Source organism: Silurus meridionalis, chromosome 21 (assembly GCF_014805685.1).
Source record: "Silurus meridionalis isolate SWU-2019-XX chromosome 21, ASM1480568v1, whole genome shotgun sequence".
NCBI classification, from domain to species: domain Eukaryota; kingdom Metazoa; phylum Chordata; class Actinopteri; order Siluriformes; family Siluridae; genus Silurus; species Silurus meridionalis.
The window spans coordinates 3,415,350-3,442,229 of record NC_060904.1 but is presented as its reverse complement, the minus strand read 5'-3'; the positions used below and the strand labels follow the sequence as shown (position 1 = coordinate 3,442,229).

Genomic DNA, 26,880 nt, shown 5'->3' with positions numbered 1-26,880 from the left:
ACAGCTGTTTGTACAAAGTGAGTACACCCTTAGTTACTAAGAAAAAGCATAAATGTTTCACCAAAAAAAAAACTGTTTTGATCTGTTTTGGTAAATTACTGTTACGGCAGATACGTGATGGAGGAAATCTGATTGGATAGAAACTCCAACGTAAACTTTCACATAGAAAAACACTATGAAATGAGGACGGACTTTTGGGGGATATTTTATACATATTAATGAACAAATATTAAAACATAAGGCAGATCGAGTCCTGATGATGTCGTCAGGGCCAGCACGGCAAGAAAGCATTTTTGGCCCTGATGGCTTGCCACTGGATTACAGCGTCCTTTATTTTGTTCTCAGGTCTCGGGTGTATGCGATGCGTATCTTTCATCAAAAGTTCCACTTCCCTTAATCTGCAGAGTAAGACAGGGCTCTCCCAGAATTCCTTGCACGGTCATTGTGGTCTGGAATGACTCATGGTCACTGTGGAAAGAAGTTTCAGGATCAGTGTGGACTTTAATAAGTGCAGTAAAAGGTGTAATATGATAAGAACAGCGTATTATTTGTATTAGTTGAGGTACCTTGGAGTGAAGCTGATCTCTAGGACTTGTCTCGAGGAGGAGACGAGATACTCCATTGTTTTTAAGAGGCCATGCTCTGGAGTTACTCTGAACACTGCGCTTTCTTGTTCAGCATCAAGACCTACAACAGAAATGTACTCAAGTAAAGAGGAAGTTCCATGAAAGGAACACCAAGGAGCTAAATGGAGTGATGTTCGTACCGAGCAGCGCGGTCCAGAAACTGCTGGAGCCACCACGATTGGAGAGGAACACTTCTTTCACTCTGGTCTGACCCACGTAACAAGTGCCGAAGTCGACTTGATCAGAAGACAGGTGCAGCGTGGGGAGGGCCACGTGAGCACGCAGGGCTACGCTCTAAATATAAACAAGATAAATCAAACAAATGGCCAGAATGTAACAGTAGCTAACGATTTTTCTGGGTACATTTCAAATTCTCAATCCTGATTGGTCAGAAGGTAAGTAACAGCGAGACATAACGGTGTGTGTGGACTAGGGTTTTTAGGTGCAAGTATAGTGTGTGATACCTGTACAGAGTTGTTGCTGTACTGAATATTGAGGCTCTGCTGAAATTTCAGTCTCCTTTCTCCTCTCTCACTACACAGCAGTATCCCAGGGGGCGGGGCTTCAGGACAGGGCTCACTCTGATAGGACAGGAGCGACGCTGTGAGGTGAAAGGCCACCTTAACCTGCCAAAGTAACCAAAATACATAAATCTGATTAGTGATGAGTAGATCGGATCATTTTAGTGACTCGTTTTTTTTTATCTTGTTCGTCAAAATGAACGAATCTTTTTTGAGTCATTTAATCCATTTGGTTCCTTTGATCAGAAATAAAATAAAATGTTACATTTTTAATAAGCAGATCCCCAACATGTCTACATGCACCGACTTCGACTAGATAATTAAACAAAGTCCCGATAATGAAAATATGACAAAGCAGCTAAAGACAAATTATGATCAACAGAATGCAGAGCTTCACCTCTCATACGGTTAGTTCTTTTATCACCTGACTCCCATAATTATTGTAACAATAACGTCAAGATTCGGGCCAAAAAAATAATTTATTGCATATGGGAGTAGCGTGACAAAAGAACGAACAACTCATGAGGTGAACTACTCAATTCTGTTTCCTGTACATAACCTACAGATATTTTGAGATGCTTTGCTAATGCAAGTCAATAAACGAATTTCTTTTTGAGTCACATTTAAGATTCATTTAAATGAACGAATCATAAATAAACTAAATCTAAAACTAAAGTGTTAATTCCAGCTCTGTGTGTGTGTGTGTGTGTGTGTGGCTGCAGACCTGCATGTTGTGTTTGGGTGGGAGCAGCACTGTGTGTGATGGAGAGAGAGAGCCGGCCCGATGTGTGGGCTGCAGGACAGAAAATGGCTGCTGGGTGTTAAGTGTGAAACTCAGAGGAATCTCGGTGCTGTTGATGAGCTGCAGCGTGCGCAAAGTCACGCACTCCTGTATTAAAACAGGGCAAGTCAGAGAAGGAAGTTAGAGAAGGAGGTAATGAGGAAAGAGAAGTTTGTTTTAAAGAACCTCTTTGAATGTGTGTCCATCGAGTAAATCACTGGCAGCGGCATTGAACTCCAGAGTGCCTTCATCCTCCTCCATCTGAACTGTCAAGCTGTATTAACACACACACACACACACACACACACACACACACACACACACACACACACACACAGAAAAGCTTGTGAGAAAAAAGTTGTTAATGTTCTTACGCTTTTTTCTATTTATTTTTCTTACAATTACAATACAATTCTCTCAAACCTTCTCTTTTTTCTCTCAGATACTCTCTTACTCTTCCCCCAATCTCTCTTTCACTCAAACTTTCTCTCTCTTTTACATTCTCTCTCTTTTCCTTTTCCGATTCTCTTTCTCTGTCCCATTCCTCCTACTCTTTCCCATTCTCTCTTTCTCTTCCTCTTTTCATTCTCACTTTCTCTCACACATTCTCACTTTCTCTCACACATTCTTTCTTTCTCTTTCCCATTCTCTCTTTCCACTTCCTTCTCTCTTCTTTACTATTCACTCTTTTCCCTTGCTTAATGAACCTTATTCATCCTATAAGTTGCCTACTCTCACTCAATTCTATCGTTCCTGTCATTTGACTCTCACCCCACTTCCTTCTTCCATCTTTCTCCTCCTTTCTTTTCTTCCTTTATCTTGTCTTTGTGTGTGTGTGTGTGTGTGTGTGTGTGTGTCTCTATGACTCACATGGCGGGTTTAACACATGCAATCATGTCCAGTCTCAGTGGTTCCAGTTCATAACCCTGAGCTCTGGTTACTTTACCCACAAGGCTCGGCACCACCTGGACAACAACAACAACAACAACAACAACAACAACATCTGCAGTGAGGAGATCGATCTTTCTCTGTTTACTTTCCAAGTCAATCAGCTGAAAGGAAGTTTACCTTCGAGTCCAGTGACATGAAGCCGAGAGCGTAACCCACACACGTGTGGCTGTCGGCAGAGTCAGACAGTGTGAGAGGAGTATAAGACACGTGGATGATGCTACTACCCCCTGCAGGAACCACCTGAGACCATTAGAAACAGTGTCTTAGTCAATGTGATAATAGTCAGCTAGTTGGTCCAGAGCAAAAAGTTTTTCTTGAATGGTTCTTTATATTTGCCAACCAGTAATTGCATTTCTCAAAACAACGAGTACCATCAGCACAACACATTGGATTTCTTGAATAATATTTTGAATAGAAATTTGAACTTCACAAATTATGACAACTGGTTGAACTTTTTTGCATTCAATGACTCATGCAATGAATTGATGTCAATGTTTCGGGTATTAAGACTATTCAGATGAAACTAGAATAATATATTTTGATAAATGAATGTAACCAAAACATTAGCAATTGGTTCGAAGCAACTAGAAATTGCTTTTATTATGTGCAAAAGTGACGACATGATGTGGAGGTTGAACAGATTTCATTTTTGAGAAATGTACCAAAGTAACTGAGAAAAACAGTGTCATTGTGGCCTTTTCTGATCATAAAATAATAATGAATTCATATTTTTATACTTTAAGCATTTAGCACTTCACTAAAAAACACCTACCATCTGTTGTGGAGTGATGCAGTATGGGTAATCTGATGCATATCCCTCATGTGGATTGATATATACAGAAAACAGTTTGCTCCTTAAAGATAAAGGCACTAGAGCTCCTTCGCCAATCGGTTCTTCATCGAAATCCTAGCAAGAAAGAAAAGAGCAGGTCAGCAATCTGACCTATGATCCTCAAATATCATTTGTATTCATTCGAACTTTCGCTTACTGTATTCTCCGATTTGCTTCTGAATGAAGAACTTCTTCCTTCTGTGCTGGGAGTTTGGCTTTGATCCAACCCGGGCAAAAAAGCCATGCCCCCGACGACCTCGTTCCCGTCGACGTCCTTGAGAGGAAACGGTTCGCCGTACGCAACGAGCAAGTCTATTAACTTCCTGTCTTCGGCTTCTTTGTTGTACGTCAGCCAGTCCAAACGGATATCTAAAAAAAAAAGATAGCAGATGGGCGATGAAATATACAAAGATAATAAATATATGAGGATATGCACAGTCGTAGGAATTTCATATTGGTTCCTACCGTATGGGCTGGTGTTGTTTAAACGGAGAGACCGTGACACCGTGTCTCCTCCAGAAATGTGCGTTCCAAATCTGTGGAGTTTCAGGATTTTTTTAGCCAAGGAATAAAGCACCAATAATTAGTTCCAATAACGAGTTTCATCTCAAAGTGTTTGGTTCCATTGAAACCATGGCGTTTTGAATTTTTGAGTTTCTCTCAGTTGCTTTTCCCAGACCAGAAATGAAATTCTCAAAACCACTTGTTCAACCTCCACATCATGTCGTTACTTGTGCACATCATAAAAGCAATTGCGTACGCTTTGGTACGTTCGTTTCATTGATTGTGTTCAATCGTCTGCTGTTTCCTACATTATCAAAGATTTATATCATGTTGATCAAATTATAATATTATTCTCACCTGAATAGTCTTAAACCCCAAAAACATCTCAGCACCAATTCATTAGATAAATCTAATAAATCACATTTCTATTAAACATTTTTCTGGTAAATGTGTCTTAAATTGATAAATTGAAGCTTAAATGTCACTAATTAAGGCGAGTGCATCAAGATCAACCACTGATCAACTAGTTCTCTAAAATAGGTCAAATCTCGTGAACCCTTAATTGTCGATCAGATACAGACGGAGCAAAACACAGAATTACAATTTCTGGAAATGGATGAACAACCAGGAAATGAACGAACACTAGTACAGTACAGTGAAAGTGTGAATCCTGTCCGGTCTCTTGCGATCAACATCCCATATTTATGCTGTTAAAATTTATAGATGCCATTCAGAAGAAATCCAGCTTTGGGGCATTTTCAGTTATTGCAATCCAAATCGTAGCTTTTATCAGGGAACACCGAAACCGTGCGCCCCCATACTGACAACGTGACTAAACATTCTGATCTTGTTAGTGAACAGTGACAAAAGGACTTGAGAGATTAATTAGGGATTTTGAGAAAAGTGCAGGGGTTTGCAAGTAATCCGATTGTTTTGAGAAATGCATTTACTGGTTGGCAAATATTAAGAATGATTCAAGAAATGCTTCAAAGCAACTGCGATAAATTGTACTGCTAAAGAGAGCTGAGATATAGCTATTCTATAAGTAACATTAAAATGAGGTGTCTCTTCACCGTATAATTGGCCCTTGGTTCGGATTCTCGTGCTGTGGTCCAATCATCTGGAAATATACAGGACAGCCTTTGATAGATATTCTCATTGGAATAAGCGTCGGCTCCAGATCACCAGCCTGACCAACAAAGACATTATTAATATTATTTTCAATGGGAGGCAATAGTAAATATCTGATATATTATTTTAATGATAGATTGTTAGACACCCAAACAAAACAAAATCCATTCAAGTATACAATATGTTTGCATATGTACTTTACAGACGAGGTGGTCTTCATAATCCCCCCACATGTTGCTGTGAGCAGTGACGTTAATGGCGACAGATTTGAAAGGCCCCAGCGTCCCGCTCGGTGGCTCGACCAAGAATGCCACACCTTTCCCGTGAGCTAAAAGTCTACGCACAAATTCTGTGCCAGAGAACACAAAGGAGGTTATACAAAGTCTCATGATGTTGTATAAATGCTGCTGGGTATAAGCAACCAGCATTCACCTTCATATTCTTTCTCTTCGATTTTCTTCGATTGCATCATCCAGTGAGGCGTGGAATGACGTCTGAAAGGGCAAATGAAAGCAATCACAAAAAAACAGCGGTAGACGAAGTACACAAAACATGTAGTTGAGTAAAAGTATAGATACTCTGTAAAATATTACTCCAGTAAAAGTCAAAGTGCAAGGCCACGGGAGTTGTGGCAAGTTAGATATAGGAGATTTTTCCATTATTTATTCCTCTCAAAATGTTCTGCATGCTGTTGAACTGATGCTGAACTGTATGTTGGTGTGAGTAGATACCACCAAGCGCCTATCGAAACAAGTTTGAAACAGGGCACATGCTCGACTCTGATTGGTGACTTGATGTGTGTTCGACCAGTTCATTCATTAAATAAAAGGAACGACTGCTTTTTCTAAATGTAGTTGAGTAATTTGACTGCATCTGACTTTGAAATGTAGTGAAGTTAAAGTAAAAGTCTCCCCAAATGGAAATACTACAGTAAAGTAAAAACACGCAAAAAAGCTACTTAAATACAGAAAATGAACCAAAGGTGCCTACATGTTGGCAATAAAATCACATTTCTGCAAGATTCTTCAAATAAATAAAAGAAAATAAACTGGTCTTCCAGTCTGGCATGTCCTTCCCCTTTCTCAGATAAACTGATGCCTCCTGGTTAGCGTTTGCATGTTGGTACGTAATTGGCTATTGTTTTATAAGGCAACAACATCCCTCTTCTGTATAGTTAACACTAATATTGAAGAGTCCTATGTACATATGTTTACACTGGTATATACAGAGACCCGTAACCGTACACATGTTTAGACTTTTTGACCGAATCGGTGGCCCGGTGTCCGCTGAAGACCTCTGCCTCTATAAAGAAAGAGGTTGAGATTGCAGTTTGATTGGTTATCACCAGCTGTCTGTTCGTTGGTTTGCCAATAAGGACCGGCTCGTCTTTAGTGAAGTCCAACTCAACTGGCTGCTCCTCTGCAACATCTAATGGCGCACTAAAGACAGAACGGAAAAAGACAATAAATGTATGTCTAACGCCATACATTTAAGATTATAGTGTATGTTCAAGACTGTACCGATCAGGATGAAACAGAGAGTAGGACACACTCAGTCCTTTGGCTTTGGAGCAGAAGCTGAGAAGAAGAGGTTTCTCCATTCCTTCCACCTCACACACAGCTGATACTTCAGTCAACTCGTCCTGTACCCACAGATATACCAGATATAACTTAAGGAACCGCATAATTGTAATATTGTTACGCATGACATTAAGACTTACATCAGTATGTGTGGTGAAGGACACACTGATCTCTACGTGTGCATTGGGCCCCAGAGTCCCAGAGGATGGAGTAAAGCTGGCAGAGCAGAGATGAGCCTGAAGGCCCTGGAGCTGTAAAGGAGCAAAGTTATTCATATGCTAGATCCAGCCAGTCCTAAACTATTCAGATCCGGAAGAGGAAAAGGACATGAATAAAATACTGTAATCCTACCTCATGCCACGTGAAGTGTGTTGGCAGGAGAGTTTGGTTAAACAGTGTTGCATTGCAGCTTTGTGCAACTCCTACGTACAGATCCTGCAGCTCCACCCGAGAGCTCAGCAGACATACCTGAGGACGTTGGACCTCTGCACGAACAGGCAGGTGGCTGAGAATAAACACACCCCACACACAACACACTGTGATAAATCAGAATATGGAACAGTAATTTGCCCAGTTTTTGTTGTTATTGTTCTCACCATCCGGTGCCATTCAGCACAACGAGCTGGAGGACAGACTCAAAGCTCTGACAGCACATGGACCCGAAAAGCACATTCACACTGCAGGACGATGAAGGAGGCAGAACACCCTGACTAGGCTCGATGCGCAACTGCATGTGGAAAAGGGAGTTTACAGCATCAGATCAACCAATAATCAACCAGTTCTCTACAACAGGTCAAAGGTCATTGTTTACATTCTGATGGCAATGAGAAAATCTTTGTATTTTATTTCTATTTTATTGACTTTTGAGGTCTGCATGATGTTTTATTCGAAAAAATGTCCTTCTGTGCCAGTTTTCCAGACTTGTTTTCTGTCAAAGTTTGTTCTATGCACCGTTTAATGGAGCTCACACTGCATCTGCGTTATGCCAATTTAAGTTACATATGTATGTAATAATTAAATTGACATATATAACAGTAATATGATATGCATGTTACTGCACAAGACACCCCCAGTCCCAACCTTCCTGGCCAGGCCCGTGGAAAAATGTTCTTGTGTGAAACTGTGAAGCAGCCTTGGTGCCCCTTTTATAAAATTAATTAGATACAAATAAATAGATTAAAAACCAAGCTTGTCACGTTACTTGAAAACTGCAAAGTCTATTAAGATTTTTTCCACATCATGTTGCTTTAACTGGTGGAGTTTCTTTGTTAAATATGAAACTCTCCATATATTTGTGATAAAAAACCATCATCAGTATAAATATACTGACACTAGAAAAGATGTATTTACAGCGAAATTTTGTTATTAATGATACAAAATATCAAACATCTCAATAACATTCTGGAATTGGAACTGAAATGATCTAATAGTTTTATATACCAGTCCCTGGTTGAGTGTAGGATCAGTGGGCAGCTCTTCCAGACTCCACGGGGCTTCTAAAGGACTGCTGTTTATAATCTGGAGAGTAGAACAGACTTCCTGACCCAGCTGCAGGAGCCCCAGTTCCACACTGGGCACATTTACAGACAAGTCCGGCCCCTGTTGCTCACACACAGAATAACAAACGTTGAATTAGGTCGAATGTACGTACTAAGTTGGAGTTATTGGAATGAAACACAGCCTCCTCTCACTTTAAACGTGGCCTCTACGTGCAGAACTACGGGATCGGCGTGGTGTTGAACATGACACTGAAGTGTGATGTTTAGGCAACCCGGGCGGCCTCCAGTCAAAACCAGATCCAGATCTAAACACTCGTTCGTTCCTACGTGCAAACAAACACACACAATGTGTACCAACATGCATAGAGTTTGAGAAGGACTTTAATGTGTAATTAATGAGTTCCCAGGACATTTGAATATACGTATACATTATATTTATACTTATAATATGTATCTCTACATATTCCTATGTGATGTCATCATCAATGAGAAAACCAAGCTAGTAGCAACTACAGCGGCATCAAAACCAAACTTGCTGAGGGCCACGAGTTGCTGGGAAATGAGAATCGACGTCGGAAGGAAGCCGCAGTTCCCGGATGTGGTCTATACTGCTCTTTGCCCAAACATCGTTCTGTGGTCAGTAAAAGACCGTAAAATCATCCTAATTGAGCTGATTGCGCCATGAGAGGAGGGTTGCGAGGAGGCTCATGAGAGGAAGGCTTTGAAATATCAGCCATTAATTCAGGAGTGTTAAAACAAAGGTTGGCAAGCATGGCGATTTCCTGTGGAAGTAGGTTGTAGGGGTTTTCCTGCTAAATCAGTCTGGTGGCTCATGCTTGCTTAAGGCATGGAGGAGAAAACCAAGAAACATGCTGCCTGTGGGTTGGGAGAGGAGGTGGAGCGAGCTTCTTGCTGGATATGGAGCAAGAGAGAGGAAGAAAGCTGGAAGGCAGGAACAGTTGAGCAGTGATTTGGCCACCACTACGCACCCACCAACTGGAGAGTGTTGTGGTTAAGGGTTAAAGAAATTTGGGGACCACCTGAAGACAACTGCTTCAGGCAGAAAGGAGTAACCGAGAAAAAGCACCAAACAGGTGTATTCTGTAATGTGGTGTTATATTTATGATTTGTAGACAGCTACATAGATTTACCATAATATAAACAGTTTTGCAATCCTTAATTAGGGAATTAAATTTATGCGCTTTATCATTCATAATTGAATAAATAATTCATATTGTTATTATTAATTATTATTATTCATTTCTACCTATTTCCCCTGAACACGGCTCGACCTGAATACTGTGGCAGTCGCTGATATTCTCCCACTGAAAACAAATTGCTGACTTGCTGTGATTCCACATCTGAAACACACACACACTCACACATTATAAAAAAAGACTGGATTAAAGGTTAAATCCCTTTTTATGAAAGCCCTGCATTAATAGTTCCCAAGCTTATTAACTACATTTCACCTTGAATCCCTTGGAGATGGGGGTGTGTATGTAGCTCTCTCCTGGTATGAAGAGGGCGTACGGCTCGAGGAGGATCCTGTATGGCTCGGTGGAGCCTTTAACTTCTAACTCCATCGCGATCAGGTCCCCGACTGAGTCCGACTGCTGAGAAGTGTGACTTAAGTGTAGTAAAGAAGTAAGACAGTATTAATGTTTGGAAATCTGGACATAAAAATAATAGTGTTTATGCTAAAATGTTTTATTAATTAATTTGCTGATTCACTTTTTACCTGTTGTCGTAAACATTATGTGGCTTCGGGACATTCATTATGACCAAGTGACAGACACTGTGATAATCCTTTAACTAGGTAGGAAAGAAGAATACACTACGTAAATAAAATACATTTAGACAGTGTGTGTGTGTGTGTGTGTGTGTGTGTGTGTGTGTGTGTGTGTGTGTGTGTGTTTGAGTACCTCTTCTGGACGGTATGTAAAAAGGAAGACACACTCTTGTGCAGGAGCCAGCAGACCAGTTGCTGGACTGATGCTGAAAGCGTTGTCTGTAGCAGCTTCATGCTGGATGCTTGATGGATCTGAAGTCTCTCCAGGGAGCCGACAAGGCAGGTTGGGCTTCATGATCTTCCAGTGGAACGGCAGCTCCAAATGCCTGTCACGCACCATAACAAATATACAGTAACACACCACACTGTGCTGGATAGAACTGCCCTAAATTCTACATTTCTTTTAGCTAGTAATGACCAAAAAGCATGTTTTTTATTTAAAGCACGTTGAATGTGAACCATCTTGTCATTAAAGACGTATGTGCTCACAAGTGCGCTTACGTTTTGTTCTTGATCATCACTTTTTTCTGGAGTGTGGAGCACACGTTGGTCGTTTCGAAACGTATTAAATGTTCGGCAGTCAGGTCATGCGCTTCTCCAAGAGCAGGCACATTCTCACCGCCTTCTACTGCCACCAGCTCCATCGTCACCAGCTGACCCGTGCCTGCCGGTCACACAAATCTTCAATATTTCATGCAACTCTATTTGACTTTAAATAAAAAATTATTGCCATATATTTCCTTTATCCCAAAATAGAGTGTTTTTCATGAACAAACATTTTGCATTCAATGTGTATAATTTATGTACAACATATGTACACACACACACACACACACACACACACACACACACAGACAGACAGACAGACAGACAGACAGACAGACAGACAGACAGACAGACAGACAGACAGACAGACAGACAGACAGACAGACAGATAGATAGATAGATAGATAGATAGATAGATAGATAGATAGATAGATAGATAGATGAAAAGTCCGGATCATTACCTTGCATAGAGAAATCCTTCACATGGCAGTTGTCACAGGTGATGGTGAAGCTCTGAGAGAAGCTTTCCGCAGTCATGGGAAAGAAAACCAACTGACCAGCAAAACAAAACAAGTCTCATAGTAATAAGGCAAAGAAATCAGGAATGCTAAAAAGGAAAAAGCCTCCATGGCACTGAATTGCTAAAGTCATTGAACAAAACAAAAGTTATGATGCATTTTGGTTCCTTATTCATGCCAAAATGTCCATTACAGTTTTTCTCAGTTGCTTTGGAGCGTTTCTTGAATCGTCCTTGATATTTGCAAACCAGTAAGTGCATTTCTCCAAACAATTTGACCGAACAGCACAACACATTGGATTTCTTGCAAAAGCCCAAACTAAATAATGAAGAGGTTGAACAAGTAGTTTTGAGAATTTCATTTCTGATCTGAGAAACGCTCCAGAGCAACACTGTAAACAAATTCAATAGAAGAATGAATTAATATTTATTATGGATTTGAAACTCTTACCTCTAGAAGTTCAGCCTGACCTGGATGTAAATAGAACAAAGAGGGGCTGATTGCAAAAGGAGGCTCTTCCGCGAAGCTCGATTTCACTGCAGACTGAGAAAAAGCACAATAATACATCATGCAAAACGATTCAGCCTTGTTTATTAAAGCGCTGTAAATACTGCTGTGTTTGAAATCTTATATCTAATTTGTGATTCTTAGACAGAAGTTCAAAAAATTTATAGCAATGGCGGTATCACAAATATCGACTCTTTGTAAGTATTCGTTTGCTACCATGGGAAAGTTTTCACTTTCCATAGTTTTGGTAACGTGACAATTTTCGGTCTTATAAACCTCAGGATTGAAGGAATGAGTGTTTATTGCTGTGGTAAAGTGTTCCATGATATGAAGAGCTAACATCATAGGTAGCTATAAATAGATAAAGAGACTGACGTGACATTGATTGATAAAATAAATAAAAGGTTTTATGAACAACATTGTAATTTTGGAGTTTGGTTGCTTTCTAAAGCTTTCTAAAATATCGCCATTTATATGTCAGTCTCTATTTTTCTTAATCCTAATTTTTGAAGACTATAATCTCATGGTGCTTTACCCTGAGGCTGGAAGCAGGCCACTGTCTGTTTGACATGATGCAGAAAGTTCCACCACTATACCCAATATTACAGCACTCCACCTTAATGGACTTCACTCCTCCCACCAGGCAGTAGCCGATATCCAGAACATCAGGCACTGGGACAGTCAAAGAGGGAGAATCAGTGACACAGGCAGATTAAAACATTCATACAGCACCTACAGTATATTAAATCCTAATTTCACTCTCAGCACTAAATGTCTGAGTGATTATTTAATAGTTTTAAACTACCTCAAATATTAGCAGTATACTTTAAGTCTGATTTCCCAGCCATTTTTATATTCAATAAGATATACAGATATAAATGTACATAATTCCTATCTGGTTTAATGTTTCTATTTATTACAGAAAGTGAAAAAAAGTAAAAAATGAAGCTTTTTGTCAACCTACATGTGAGTACTGGTGGGGGTCTGTGAGCCTCTAGTGGTATAATCAGCGGATACGGTGACTGTGTCTCGACCAGCAGAAAGTCCTCATAATCGCCCAGAGAGTCAGGGGCAAAGCGTACAGTGTACTGGCAACTCATACCAGGAGCGACGATGCCTCCTTCACCAGGGAACTTGCCTGAAGATCCGTATTTTGGTCAGACACACATTCTATAAAGACCTACAAATTCCTAAGCATCGAATCAACTTCAAGATTTGATTAAAATCCTGTAATAACAGAAAGCTGATTCAAGTCATACATGCAGGCCGATCATCAACATGCACAATGTGAAAAGTTTGCATCTGTAGATGGCGCTATTTTACTAAAATGATTATAAGGCTAGGACGCCTTGAAACTTGTGCAACCAGGGTTCACTTGAACTGTAAAATAAATTCTATGAATCTTCTCAGATTTATGCGGAAATCCCAAGAAGCCATGCGATATAATATATTTTCTCTCATTTTCTCGTGATCACGACTTAATTTTCTCCGCACGATAAGAGTTGTTTATTCTTTATCAGGTCTACATTTTCTTATGATTTTCCCATAACAAAAAAACATAAAAAATGAAAATATATTCTATTGAATGGCCTCTTCCATAGTTTTCTGTCATGAGCATTTCATATTTTAGTACTTAAGTATTTGGGATTATTTAAATTGTCGGTTTATTTGTTTAGTTTTTTTTTTGTGAATCAATTTAACTGCCCATTAAAACAAATAATTTATTGCCAACCTTATTACATATTAATAATTATAAGAACTCAAAAAATAAATACCAATTTGTTAATAGTGGGTTGAGATTTTGTACATGGTTTGGGTCTGAATTAAACACAAATGATATTATATTACTATATATAGTCATATTTCTTTCTGTTTCCTCCAAAATATGCTTTATTCTTTTATCCAAAGCAGTATATTAGTAGCTGTTTTGGATTCTTACCCAGACCAATAGAGAAGTATGGAGTGGTGGGTGGGATGACACGCATGTGACGGCTGGCGGCGGTCATGTTCCTCAGTTCCACTGTGGTCTAAACGAGACAAAATGTACCATTTGAAACTGAAAAGCTAGTGGAACATCTTCCCAGAAGAGTGTAGCTTATTATAAGAGCAACTGGGGGATGAGATGTTCAAAAAGCACATATGAATCTTATGGTCATCTGTCCACAAACATTTGTCGTTTGTCTATCCAGCTTGTCTTATAGTACCTCATAGACATCTCCAATTTGGTAGTCGCTGAACAGGACTACAGGTGGGCTGGCGAGGAAAATCGGCACAGGCTCTTCGGGGTCAGATCTGTTGAGGTCACACAGTGAAATCAGAGACCTCGTTTATTGTGATAAACAGTATAGCAAATACAAGAGAAGGATTTTTTGTTAACCAGAGACAAAAGAACCTGGGCCTAATGAGCAGGTTTTTCAAGCAAAGGCAAGAACAAAAACAAAGAAGACAAAAGTCCATACTGTATAGTCAAGTAAATATAAGAGCAGCTGGACTGGCAGCCGTCTATCCAAATGGAACAGGGACAAAATAATGTAGACAAACAAATGCAAAAAAATAAAAAAAATAATAATCAATGTCTCAAATGAGGCAGTACGAGTATGATCACAGATCGACTGTATATCTATTAATAAGATTAAACTAAGCATTCGTTCTTGTATATAGAGGCATTAATAAAAAGAGGATATCAGGAGATTATCTAAATGATAACTTGTGTCTTTGGCCTTTCACAGCATTAAATGTAACTGGGATAAAAAGTAGGACGTACTGTTCTATCATTAAAAAAAATATTTTGCTGCCATGCATATTTCCTGGCTGTCATATAAAAGAACTAAAGCACTCCAGGGTGCCCATTTGCATAAAAATGATCAGCTTCAGGGTGGTACCCAGATGATCACACCCTGTTGATTAGTTCTCTAAGACAGCACATCAAACCCGGCCGCCTGTGTGACGTGATGTCATTTGAGGAACACATTCAAAAAATCAGGCGTGTTTGCCAAAACACTGTACAAAACACTGAAAATAATACGGGATATAATACAAACAGGGATGTTTTTCACCATCAATGTGATGAAATGCATTAAGGAGGTTTGGATCAATATTTACAGAACTGGGCTTTTATTCAGGAATGGAAATTAGATAGCAATAAATGAACAATGTTTTTTTTTTTGTTTACACTGGACACTTATGGTGCAGATTGAAAAAAAGATTGATATAAAATGTTAAATCAGCTTCCTGATATTTACTTCTAGGAATCAACATCTTCATAAAATAACATAAAAAAAATCGTATCTGTTCAGGTTGAATATTAACAGCAAAGGTCTGCTGATGTTTATCCAAGAATGAAGTCTAGACCTTTTGTTTAGTGTATTGTATATGAAATAATAATGCAGTGACAAGCAGCTGGCCATGAAACGTCTGAGTAAATATTTACGACAATCGAAAAATGCAGTGCTCGTTCTGTTGACAGAAACTACGACATAAATGCTACTGAATGATCATTTCTCCGTAATGAAGACTAAATAACTAAATAATTCACCTGTCTGCTTAAAATATGATGAATCTGATGAAAATTAACAATATTTTCCATAACTGGTAAATTTTTATAAGGCAAATAAATAATAAGACAATTAATGAATACTTGCTGGACCAAGTGGTGATTGGTTGTTTTAAATAATAGTGATCAGTGATTGGTTGTTTTAAATAATAGTGATAACTGAATGATTTTTTAAACAATGGTCATGTGATTGGTTGATGTGATGATAAATAGTGATCAGTGATTGGTTGATTCAAGCAATAGTAATTTTTTTTTAACAGGTGATCGGTAATTGGTTTTCTGGAAACAATGCTAATTAGTGATTGGTTGTTTGTAAACAATAGTAATCAGTAATTGGTTGTTTTGAATGATAGTAATCATTGATTGGTTGTTTTAAACAATTGTGTTTGGTTGTTGCAAACAAAAGTGTTGTGTTGTTGGGCAAAAAAGTGATCACTGATTGATTTTGTAAACAATGGTCATCAGTGATTGGTTGATCCATGCAATAGTAATAATTTTTTTAACAGTTGATCAGTAATTGGTTGTCTGGAAACAATAGTAATCAGTGATTGGCTGTTTGGAAACAATGTTGATCAGTGATTTGTTGTTTGGAAACAATGATGATCAGTGATTGGTTGTTGGGAAACAATGTTGATCAGTGAAAAATCACTTTTGTAATCACGCCTCACCTCTCTTTTTTCACCTTTTCTCCTTTCTCTACCCTCGTATCGGGAATGATGAGAGATTTTCCCCCTCGCTGTTGACTCACAGGCTGAAAGTGAGGGTTGCGCAGAAAGTTTTGGCACCTTTTCAACTTTTCGAAAGCAGCGCAGTCCTCTGGACTCGGCTTTCCTTTGCGAAGTTCTTTAGGCACCCGACGGACCTTCTAAAGAGCAAAATCCCCAAAAATATTACGCATAAATTCATTGCATGCCGCAAGACATTAGTAATCCGAAAATGAAATCTGTGCAGACGAAACACAGAGAAGCAAAGTGACCTGAGAGGAATCACTTCCAACAGAGAAAATCTCCTGAGAGGAAGACATTAGAGTTTGGGTCTCCTCTGAGTCCTCTTGAAGACTTTTGGCTGACATAGGCTCAGGGATTAGTGTGTAGCCGTCATCCTGGGGAACTGTGGACACGTGCATGTTGTAAGAGACAGTAGGCTTAGTGAATCCAGGCACAGATTTCCCTGTAAACGATATAAGGGTGATATATAGGACACTTAAAATGCAATTAATTTGTAGCAAAAATTCAATTAGAGAAAAGTTCTCTTGAGGTCTATATGTCGATGTTGGATTACCTTGTGGAGCTTTAACAAGTGACGCTTGCTCCGTAATGTAGTCTTGTGGGCAAATCAGGTTGTGACTCTTGAGGAGTGTGTTGTCCACACACCACATAAAGGCTGACTTGACTAATGGGACACAAGACACAATGTGTAAGCCTACAGGATGCATAAACTGTAAAATATATTGTATCTAATGTAACCCCAGGGCTAAAGTTTTTACCTGCAGGTAAACCAAGCTGATGGTAGGTTTCTCCGACCTCCTCCTTGAGCTGAGATTCAGCATGCTTCTCTGAAGCACAGGCCTTTACCCGGGCCTGAATGATGTGTTTCTCCAACATGTCAGCATCTTCAATCCGCCTGTTGTACTCCAAGTTAACCTGTGTATAAAACCCGATTTTTTTTTCACTTTTGAAACATATCATCTAGGGTTAGCCATGCTATAAAATGCCATTCGAAGAAGAGACCACCTTTTCTGTCTCAATACAAATGTATTAAATAGGAACGTGTGATATGTAAAGAATGACGGGAATAATGATGTGGAAAATTAATAATATTTGCGTTTCTAAGCATGAAACCTTTCCTCAGATTGAGTGTGTGTATAAATGTCACCTGCTGGAGTGCCTCAACGTATTGGGCGTGGTGGTCATTTCCTTTCCTGTATGATCTGGTGAGATTAGCAACAGTGTCTGTTCCAATAACTTCTGATATGTACAGCTTGTTGAATATATTTGCCAGTAAGTGAGAAATATCCTGTCAGATTAAAAAGAAAAAAACAATGATAAATACTTTAGTGCACTATTAATTAGTAATTTGTTATTGTTGCAGCAGGATGATTTTTTGGTACCTGCACAAAACAGGACTTAATGGAACTCAGGGGGTGGAGCTAACAACATTTTTGATCACTGTGTGGTACTCAGGGGGTGGAGCTAAACAGTGTGTTTTAACACTGCGTGGTACTCAGGGGGTGGAGCTAACAACATTTTTGATCACTGTGTGGTACTCAGGGGGTGGAGTTAACAGTGTGTTTTAACACAGTGTGGTACTCAGGGGGTGGAGCTAACAGTGTGTTTTAATATTGTGTGGTACTCAAGGGGTGGAGCTAACAGTGTGTTTTAACACTGTGTGGTACTCAGGGGGTGGAGCTAACAGTGTGTTTTAACATTGTGGGGTACTCAGGGGGTGGAGCTAACAGTGTGTTTTAACATTGTGTGGTACTCAGGGGGTGGAGCTAAACAGTGTGTTTTAACATTGTGTGGTACTCAGGGGGTGGAGCTAACAGTGTGTTTTAACATTGTGTGGTACTCAGGGGGTGGAGCTAACAGTGTGTTTTAACACTGTGTGGTACTCAGGGGTGGAGCTAACAGTGTGTTTTAACACTGTGTGGTACTCAGGGGTGGAGCTAACAGTGTGTTTTAACAGTGCGGAAATTGAAAGGGTTTTTCGTCGGTTTGTCCCACAACATTTCACCTCGTGAAAATTGTGGAGGTGGTATCTTAGTGGTTAAGGGATTGGACTTTGGATCGATCATGAGTTAAAACCACAGCCACACCAAGCTGCCACTCCTGGGCCCCTGAGCAAGACCTCTAATCCCATACCTGCTCAGTATAAATGAGATAATTGTAAGTCGTTCTGCATAATGCGGTCTGTCAAAATGCACATAAATGTACATGTAAAATCTGGTTTAGATCCGATTTCACACACCGAAAACTGGTGAATAAATCCTGACAAAAATAGCCCAAATAACCTTACTGTTCCTTGACCTCAGTGCACATCGCTGATAATTACATCGACCAGGCATACCATTATGACCACCTGCCTAATATTGTGTTGTTTCCCTTTTGCTGCTCAAACAGTTCTGACCAATCGAGCATAAACAGCATGAACTTCTTCAGCAGTTTGAGCTACAGGATCTCGTCTGTTGGATCGGACCACACGGATCAGCCTTTGCTCCCCAATGTGCATTAATGAGCCTCGGCTGCCCATGACCCTGTCGCCGGTTCACCACTGTTCCTTCCTTGGAGCACGTTTGATAGCTACTGACCACTGCAGACCAGGAACAGCCCACAAGCGCTGCAGTTTTGGAGATGCTCTAAACCAGTCGTCAAGACATCACAACTTGGTCCATGTCGAATTCACTCAAATCTTTACACTCACCCATTTTTCCTGCTTTCAACACGTCCAATTTGAAGACAAAATGTTCACTTGCTGCCTAATAAATCCCACCCACTAACAGGTGCCATGATGAAGAGATCATCAGTGTTCTGCACTTCACCGCTAAGGATGTTATGATGTCATAATGTTATGCCTGATCAGTATTTGTCATAAGACAACCATAATTAGACCTAATTGGACAGTGTGATGTTATTATAAGTGGGTGGTGCTGTTTGTCTATTTAAAGAATTTGAAAATAGTTTTATATCACTATTTATATAAAAATCATTTTATTGAAATGTTATTGAAATGCATTAAAGATGACATTAACCCTCACCTGAGTTCTGTTTGATGTTGGTCTGTGGCGATTGATGGTTCCCTCGATGCAATTTTTACTTTTTTGATCCGTCATTTCTTGCATTTTTTTTGGGTTTGTTCGACAAGATTTTGTTCGCTAATGTAATGAATGTAATATGATGGTCGTTAATGCTACGTATATCACATGTACATACAAAACATTAACATATAAAAACCCTACAGCAAGAAAGCGTGCACATATAAGTGAGTGTGTTTTGATGTAGCCGCCGTTTGTGTACGCGCGCTGTTCCCATAGCAACGCTGCGCCTTAAAGGGCTCGGGCGCGTTCCCGTGTGCGAGTGCACGCTTCAGTGGCGTTTCTCTGATAGGAAGTAATCTCTTGAATTTACCTTAAAAAAAATAGTGGGCCGAGCTACAAATGCATGCTAAATCCCTTCATAAGTACACTATTTAGGGTGTACAAACTAAACCCTATATAGTGCACACTATGGCTCGTTTGACACGTGAGCTGTTGCAAAGCATGACGTGATAAAATGCACTTTTGCATTGATTTCTTCACCTTCTTTAATTAAGTGTTCCATCTTAATGGATCTGGAAGCTGTCCCAGAAAAAGCTGGGCTGAGGCCAGAGGACACCCTGAATGTTGCTCTTCTGATTATAGACTCGTGTAGAACATCAGCTCAGGATCAAACCAGAGCGCTCACACAACACAGCCCTGAAGTAATCACGTTACCATGAAATATCCATGAAATATCAGTTTTTTTGTAAAGGAGCTCTAAGAAACTAAGAAACAAAAAAAAAGCTTGCTAGAGAGCACTTTAAAATCTCATTGTGGTAAGTAAAGTGTTTAAGACGAGGCCATGCTTGTTTTTTTATATACACACTGTCTCTTTGTGAACTCGTGAGGCCAAACCCAGCTTGCATGAAACGTCCGACTGGATAAACTTGACTAGGTAGGTGTAGGAACCAGTTACTATAAATAGTATCAGCATTGGAAACGGAGCAGAACGTCGTAGGTCGTTTTAATGTTGAAAAGAACCTGGAATATTGCTGTAGTTTGTTTAATTGTACACCTTATAATTTATGCACCTATACAACCAGTCAGTCACTGGGGAGGTGGTAGCTTGGTGGTTAAGGCATTGGAGGTTGTGAGTTCACATCCCAGGCACACCAGGTTGCCACTCCTGGGCCAAAGAGCAAGGCCCTGAGCAACATACCTACTCTTGTATGAATGAGATAAATGCAAGTCGCTCTGGATAAGGCCGTCTGCTTAATACCATAAAAGTACAAACTTTTTAAATACTAGGGAAAAGGTCCAGGTGACATTTACCAATGTTTAAACTATTCTCAGCTAATGGAAGTAGAACTTGATGTGGTCTACATGCTGTTGTAGTCCATCCAGGTTGTGCATTTTGGAAATGCTTTTCTCCTCACCATGATTTTAAAGAGTGAAAAACTGTCAGGTTGGACCAGTCGAGTGGTGATGGAAAGATCAGATAATTTGATTGATTTGGTTCTTTGAATCTCACGGATCGAAATGAACAAATCGTCCGTAAGTCGTTTAGTTAATTTAGTTTCTTTAATCCTTAAACCGCCTTTCTAGCGTCTATGGGAGTCACGTGACAAAAGGACAAACAACTCGGACCATAGGACTAATAAGATGAACTACTCAATTCTGATTCCTGTGTTCAAAGTGTATATGAGGCATGTGATAAAAGAACATAACCTGCTCATACGCATCCAGTAGAAAATAAACGAACCGTTTATGAATGACGTGATCATAAACATGTTCATCACCACAATCAAGCTATTCACCTCTGGCATCTCTCATCAACAAGGCATGATGTTGGATCTGAACATTAACTGAAGCTCTTGTCCAACTATATATGACCATAATGGCATTATAAACACTTGAATTGATTTTCATTTGCATATTTGTATGCATTCTGCAACATGAATGGTTGATTAAATAATTGCGTCAACAGCCTGCTGGCGTTTTTTTATTAAATGGCATGACGACTGTTTATTCTATTATTTTTATTGGTGTATGTTTCACCATCCAGCAGTGCCAGCTCTTTAAAACCTACCGCTTGGATTACCTCATTTGTAAGTCACTTTGAATAAAGTTTCATGCCAATTCTTCCTGTGTTTTTTGTGAGATTGTAGCAAGCCTTGTGTTGTTCTACCTCAAATTCACCAACAGCTCACATGCTAAAACAGTTCGACAAAGAGCATGTGTACGCTACACTCACCACACCTTGCTATGCTTGCTATGTTGTTTTTTTAGCACATTCTTTCCCCTGAGTGACTTCAGTCCTATTGAAGAAGCAGCTCATATGGAGGCACTATATGGGCTCTGAGAGAAATAGAAAACAACCATTCAAGCACTGTATTACTTCCTCAAGGCCTGAAAGCTTTTTTCATGGACTGTTTATGTAAGAACACAAATACATTTCCATTGTCATACCAGCATTCGAAATCCATTTTTGATCTGTGAGCATGGTGATATTGGCGTCTTATAAACAGGTTATAAACACCTTCATTTCACAAGCTTCCATGGCCAGAGTGAATATATAACTTATTCTATGATAAATTGATACCTAATTGCAAAAAGAGTCCCATTCAGGGGCAAAAGTCAACCTTAGAGAAGATTGCGTAAATGACTGCATTGATCATAATTGTAGGGTGTGGAAATTCATTCCAATCGCATGCGAGGCATAAAAGTTAGGTAGAATCCAATCTAACAAATTTAGAAAAGACGATAGCATGTCCTTCTTGAATTATTGATTCCGATTGGTCAGAAGGTGTTGATAAATTTCTTATATTAACTCGCATACAGATTTGAAGTACTTGTAATCGCTGGCATGGTAAAGTTTTCTGTGAGATATATTTATTAAGCATTTCTGGGTGTAGTTTACATTGTCAGCACGTTGTAACAGTCTGAGGTGATGCTGTAACTTTCTCGAATAGGAAAAAAGCATTTTGTCTGGTGGAAATTTAACTTGTCAGTCCTACAGTACCTTGTATCTCAGACACACCACAGCATCAAAAGTAACTAAAAAACATGAAAATTTGAAATCTTTGTTCTTTAATAAATAGCAATTGCAATCCGTGGACAACTGCTGTAGTAAGAGGCATAAAACACTTCAGCATTTGTACTAATAAGAAATGAATGCGGTACAAATCCACAGTTTTACACTACAGATACATCACACTTCTCTGTCTGTCTCCAATATACTCACTAATATACAATAATGTCTTAAACCTAAAGATGTTCAGGTTACAGTATGTTCTGATTCTACAGAAAAAGTCGATAATAAGATCTTAGGGTTTAATTGAGGAGATGGATGAGAACCTTGGGTTTGGGAGAAATAGGTTTGGAAGGGACGTCAGGTCTGATAAAATGTCAACACACTCCCGTTTTGCTAATAGTGTGAGGTGGTTGAGCAACATGTACAGCCTTTACACTGTTTAATGTAACTCAGGGTGTGATCTTACAGCTCCAGGGTCTCATTACTGAGCTTTGATTACTGTCTATGATCATTTTCTCTTTGTCCTCTTTGTGTCTGCAAGGATTTTTCTCTACCTTCCCAAAGATGCTAATTGGCAGTGGTCATTATGATCACATTTTATAAGCTGGTTTTGGTCCGGGCTCCACCTCTACTGTACATTATAACTTGCTTGCTACCTGACTGTGTTCACCTGTTTTGTGTCATTTTCAATTGTTTATTATTTACTCCTCATTTTCTGTTTGTAAATTTACACACCTTCATACAGGCAAACTATCGTCATGGAGTTTCCACAAACCTCTATTGTATCTGCATTCAACATTTATCACGCACAATCTACTTGAACAAGATTGCGAATCAAAATCACAGGCCTGACCCTCATGTGTACGATTTCAGATTTTGTATATACAATTCACGACTTATTATGCATTAATACTGCGTGTGTGTGTGTGTGTGTGTGTGTGTGTGTCTATTAAACAATCCTCTTTCTGACGCCAAAATAAATCCTTACAAACACTGTGAATAAATATAGTGCTGAATTAACATATATAGTGTTTGTGTGTGAGAACATTGATGGAATATCGTGGCTGTTAACACCCTTTGATGCATATCAATGTTTATGAGGCAATTTAACCTTTGTGCCTTTGCATGAAATAAACTCTTTTTTTTTAAACCACACTCTTCCTGCAAAGAAAATGGATGAGTTTAGTCACGTCCACACTGATCAGTTCTCCTGATATTTATTCATTTTTACTTAATGGGAAAATGTCAGAAATGAACTCTTTATTCCACCCAGAGGATATTTTGTTTTTTTTCTCGAGGACAATAATGGAAATGAGGACCTGAAAGACTGGTGTGCTAGTGCTGGGTGTGGATTAACAACCATTCTGACTTGTATTTCCACTTGGTTGCTTGGGCTTCATGTTAAGTCTCTTGAGTTACTCATAGCAGCCTATGTTAAAAAAAAAAAAGGAATCACTGGATCAAAGCGATGGCGTTTAATGGAAATCTCGGCAAACACGGTAAGAATGAGGAGTGTAAAAGGGTCTCAGAGGAGCTCACGTGTAAGAACGATTTGCTCAGTGGGGGGGAGTGGAATGATCAGATTTTAATGTTTACAGTTAAAGTATCTGAGTGCAAGAGCGAAAGAGACGATTATGTAGGTCTAATCTGATATTATAAATAGTGTATAACACTTATCCTTGTTACTGGTTAATTTATTGTGTTTATTTGCTCTATAGTAAGTGATAAAGTCCACAGCACAGCATACTTTTTGTCTATTTATAGTTACATTTGATTTTATGGAACGTTTAGGGAACAAGATAGTCAATGTAAAGCTTATGATTTATGTTTTTGTAAGTAAACACTGGGACAGTATAATGCTCTGTCTGCCATAAACCAATGATGACAATTAAATTTAGACAAAATGCAGGTCTATTTAGACAAACCTGTAAAAACAGCTTTTTTTTAATAAAAAATTAAAAAAAAAAAAAATTAAATTAAATAAATAATAATTCTTTATATATATATATATATATATATATATATATATATATATATATATATATATATATATATATATGTATGTATATTTATATATTATATATATATATATATATATATATATATATATATATATATATATATATATATATATATATATATATATATATATAATTTTATTTATTTATTTACTTACTTTTGTTCCTTTCCTAAATTTTTTACTAGACAATCCGTGCACTATAATGTCGCATTCTGTCAGGGGCCAATGCGTAATGTATTCTATGCATGATCATTTAGTTGGGTCTAGTTGTGTTACAACACTTATGTGTTGTCATGGTCATATTTGTCTTTGTCTTCAAATATTATACCCATATGCAATATGATTTTTTTAACCAACCGGACAATTAATACACTGTTATCTCACGCTGTCTCACGGGCCAGTGTGTAATGTCGTCTCTGTTTGGTTATTTAGTTGTAATCATGTTTCTATATTTCTTGTTTCAGTCCAGCAGTACTGTTTATGTTGTCTGTATGTAAATTGTGCACAACAAATTTCTGGACTGCGCAGGCGCACTTGGCCTATAGAGATAATTGTGATTTTGATTTCAGCGGGTTGAGAGGTGTAATTTGGTCATTTCACCGACAGATGGCAACCTAATTTAATAGAATTAAAAAATAAAGCACAGGTCACACAAACACTAATGATAAGTAAAATAAAATTTAGACTAATTGTTTAAAACACGTGCCTTTTGTGAAGTTTCTAGTGCAATAAAAGCGTCTAAGGTTGTTTTAGTAGAGAACTGAGGCAGAGTTCACGTGTTAGTGAGTCGGTAGGGGGATTTTTTGCGTGTGTGTGTGTGTGTGTGTGTGTGTGTGTGTGAGAGAGAGATTTGGAACACGCCCCACACTTGAGGTTAAAACGTCATGGGTTTCCAGTGTCATCATATTCTGCAGAAAAAATCTATGTAAGCTTTATCCAGCGAGTGTGTGGAGAGACAGAGGTGGGAACACTGGACCATGTCGGGGGAAAAGGGGCTTGAAAATAACACGCAGGAAGCAGATAAAGCTGGCATGAAAAACGGGAATTCTGGAGGTGGGTGAAGGTGTCATATATCTGCTCCGGTTCTGATTCGGTTCGGAGTTCATTCTTGCTGTGTGTGTGTGTGTGTGTGTGTGTGTGTGTGTGTGTGTGTGTGTGTGTGTTTACACTCAAAAGAGTTCACTTACATCATGTTTTAACGTAGGCGACTTTTTTTCCACGTTGACTGTCAGGTAAAGTTGCATGAATTTCTTTTCTTTTTTTTTTCTTTTCTTTTCTTTTCTTTTCTTTTCTTTTCTTTTCTTATTTCCTCGATAACCGATTCAAGTCACATGAACTCATGTAATCCACACGCCGGATTTTTGTTATTGTGTTGGTTAATATCATTTCAGTATCATTTCAATGACTTTTATTAAGTTTTCTCTCTATAAAAACGTTACCGTTTCCATGGCAATTGATGCGCCGGTAACTGCCTTAAAACGTTTCAAGTATCTACTCAGCTTCCGTTTTTTTTCCGCGACTCATTTGCATATAAGTCCAGATCCTCCAATCACAGCTCATAAATAAAGACTGGATACGTTCAACATTCCACCCCGGGATTAATTTGCATATTGATTGATTTCTTCCAATCACAGCTCACTTACGACTCAATTCGCTAAAACAGTTGTTCTGGGTTGTCAGACTTAATTTGCATATCCATCTAATTACAACTCATTAAGGCTTAACTGCTTCATATATTAGGTAGCAGTCCAACTTCTGGGTTTCTCAGCCTAAAAATTATTTTTGTATAACCATTCAACTCTTGAATCACAACGTAGTAGGACACAACTTGCTCGTATATTTAGTTTCTGTGCAACTGTTTCCAACCCCGAACTTATTTTGCATATCAATTAAGGTCTTCACAATTTACCTAGACTCAATTTGCTAAAAACTAAATAAAATGTAATGAAAATAGCTAAAATAAAAATATGAATGGTGTTACTAGCAAACAAGGGCACTATTTCGAATATGGTGTGTTTAGGGAATTTTGTTGCAGTTTATTCCAATAATTGCTTCCTGGTTTGTGAGGTTATATTTCCTGCATGATGGATATATACTCTAAGAACATGTTTTCGTATGAAAATCACCATGTAAATAACGCTAACACTGAGACTTTGTTGTCTGGTAGGGCATGTGTTACAGCCTATAAGTTGGCATTGACAATTGCAGGCTTGTTTATGAATCGTTACTGATCTTTTTACTCAATTTACTGGTACTTGCGTTACGTAAACTCGGTGTGGTTTGGTGAAAAAAGTAGACTTTCTTGCACTTTTGCAGATTGCCACAATCCGAGGCTTGTTATTTGGTAGGTCGACAATCTCAGGCAGGCTATCATGAACAATAATATGATTCAAACATTAAATTTCTCTCTCAGCTTTCGAGTGTGTCGAAACACGTGTTTTCTTACTTGTGTACCTTTGCTTTCAGTGACAGAAATGTGCAGAACTTTACTCACATCATTTGGGAAATCCTCGAACAGGGCAACAAAGCAAATGTAAACATGAAGCCTTTCTTCATAGGCAAAAAAAAGAAGAGTCAAATCTTGTAGATGCAACACTCCAGTCAGTCTCTACTTGCATAAGAGCTTCCCTGTTCACATTCCACACCTTATTAAAAGCAGAAAACAGGACAGCTCAGGACTCGTCAGGTTTGAATAACCTCCTTGTGCTGGAAGGTTGTAGTAACAGGAACTATACAAAGCAGACTGCTTTCT

At 38.8% G+C, this 26,880-nt stretch overlaps 2 protein-coding genes across 3 annotated transcripts in view; one reads left to right on the top strand and one right to left on the bottom strand.

The window, feature by feature from the left end:
* Positions 1–66: 66 nt before the first annotated feature.
* Positions 67–20,073, bottom strand: dlec1 (DLEC1 cilia and flagella associated protein). The gene is made up of 38 exons (XM_046877558.1): positions 19,096–20,073; positions 17,217–17,357; positions 16,828–16,984; positions 16,623–16,733; positions 16,318–16,511; positions 16,010–16,206; positions 13,993–14,080; positions 13,728–13,815; positions 12,753–12,926; positions 12,324–12,460; positions 11,732–11,824; positions 11,225–11,315; positions 10,719–10,881; positions 10,351–10,543; positions 10,167–10,240; positions 9,898–10,054; positions 9,693–9,786; positions 8,618–8,748; positions 8,367–8,525; positions 7,523–7,653; positions 7,278–7,431; positions 7,067–7,177; positions 6,867–6,988; positions 6,591–6,785; positions 5,779–5,840; positions 5,544–5,695; positions 5,289–5,404; positions 4,177–4,247; positions 3,869–4,080; positions 3,652–3,786; positions 2,997–3,119; positions 2,799–2,893; positions 2,115–2,202; positions 1,872–2,036; positions 1,091–1,252; positions 767–920; positions 567–687; positions 67–468 (listed from the first exon to the last, which is right to left on the bottom strand). The coding sequence occupies exons 1-38, from the start codon at positions 19,177–19,179 to the stop codon at positions 342–344; spliced, it is 5,022 nt and encodes a 1,673-aa protein (XP_046733514.1). The 5' UTR covers positions 19,180–20,073; the 3' UTR covers positions 67–341.
* Positions 20,074–23,398: 3,325 nt separating this feature from the next.
* plcd1a (phospholipase C, delta 1a) overlaps positions 23,399–26,880 on the top strand; it is a 28,336-nt gene continuing 24,854 nt past the window's right edge. The window contains exon 1 of one of the 2 annotated variants that reach the window (XM_046877560.1): positions 23,399–23,607. In XM_046877560.1, the coding sequence (XP_046733516.1) occupies positions 23,577–23,607 (31 nt within the window). In that variant the 5' untranslated portion in view covers positions 23,399–23,576. Of the gene's footprint in view, positions 23,608–25,018; positions 25,182–26,880 lie in introns of those variants that run through there. The other variant, XM_046877559.1, reaches the window with a different exon arrangement.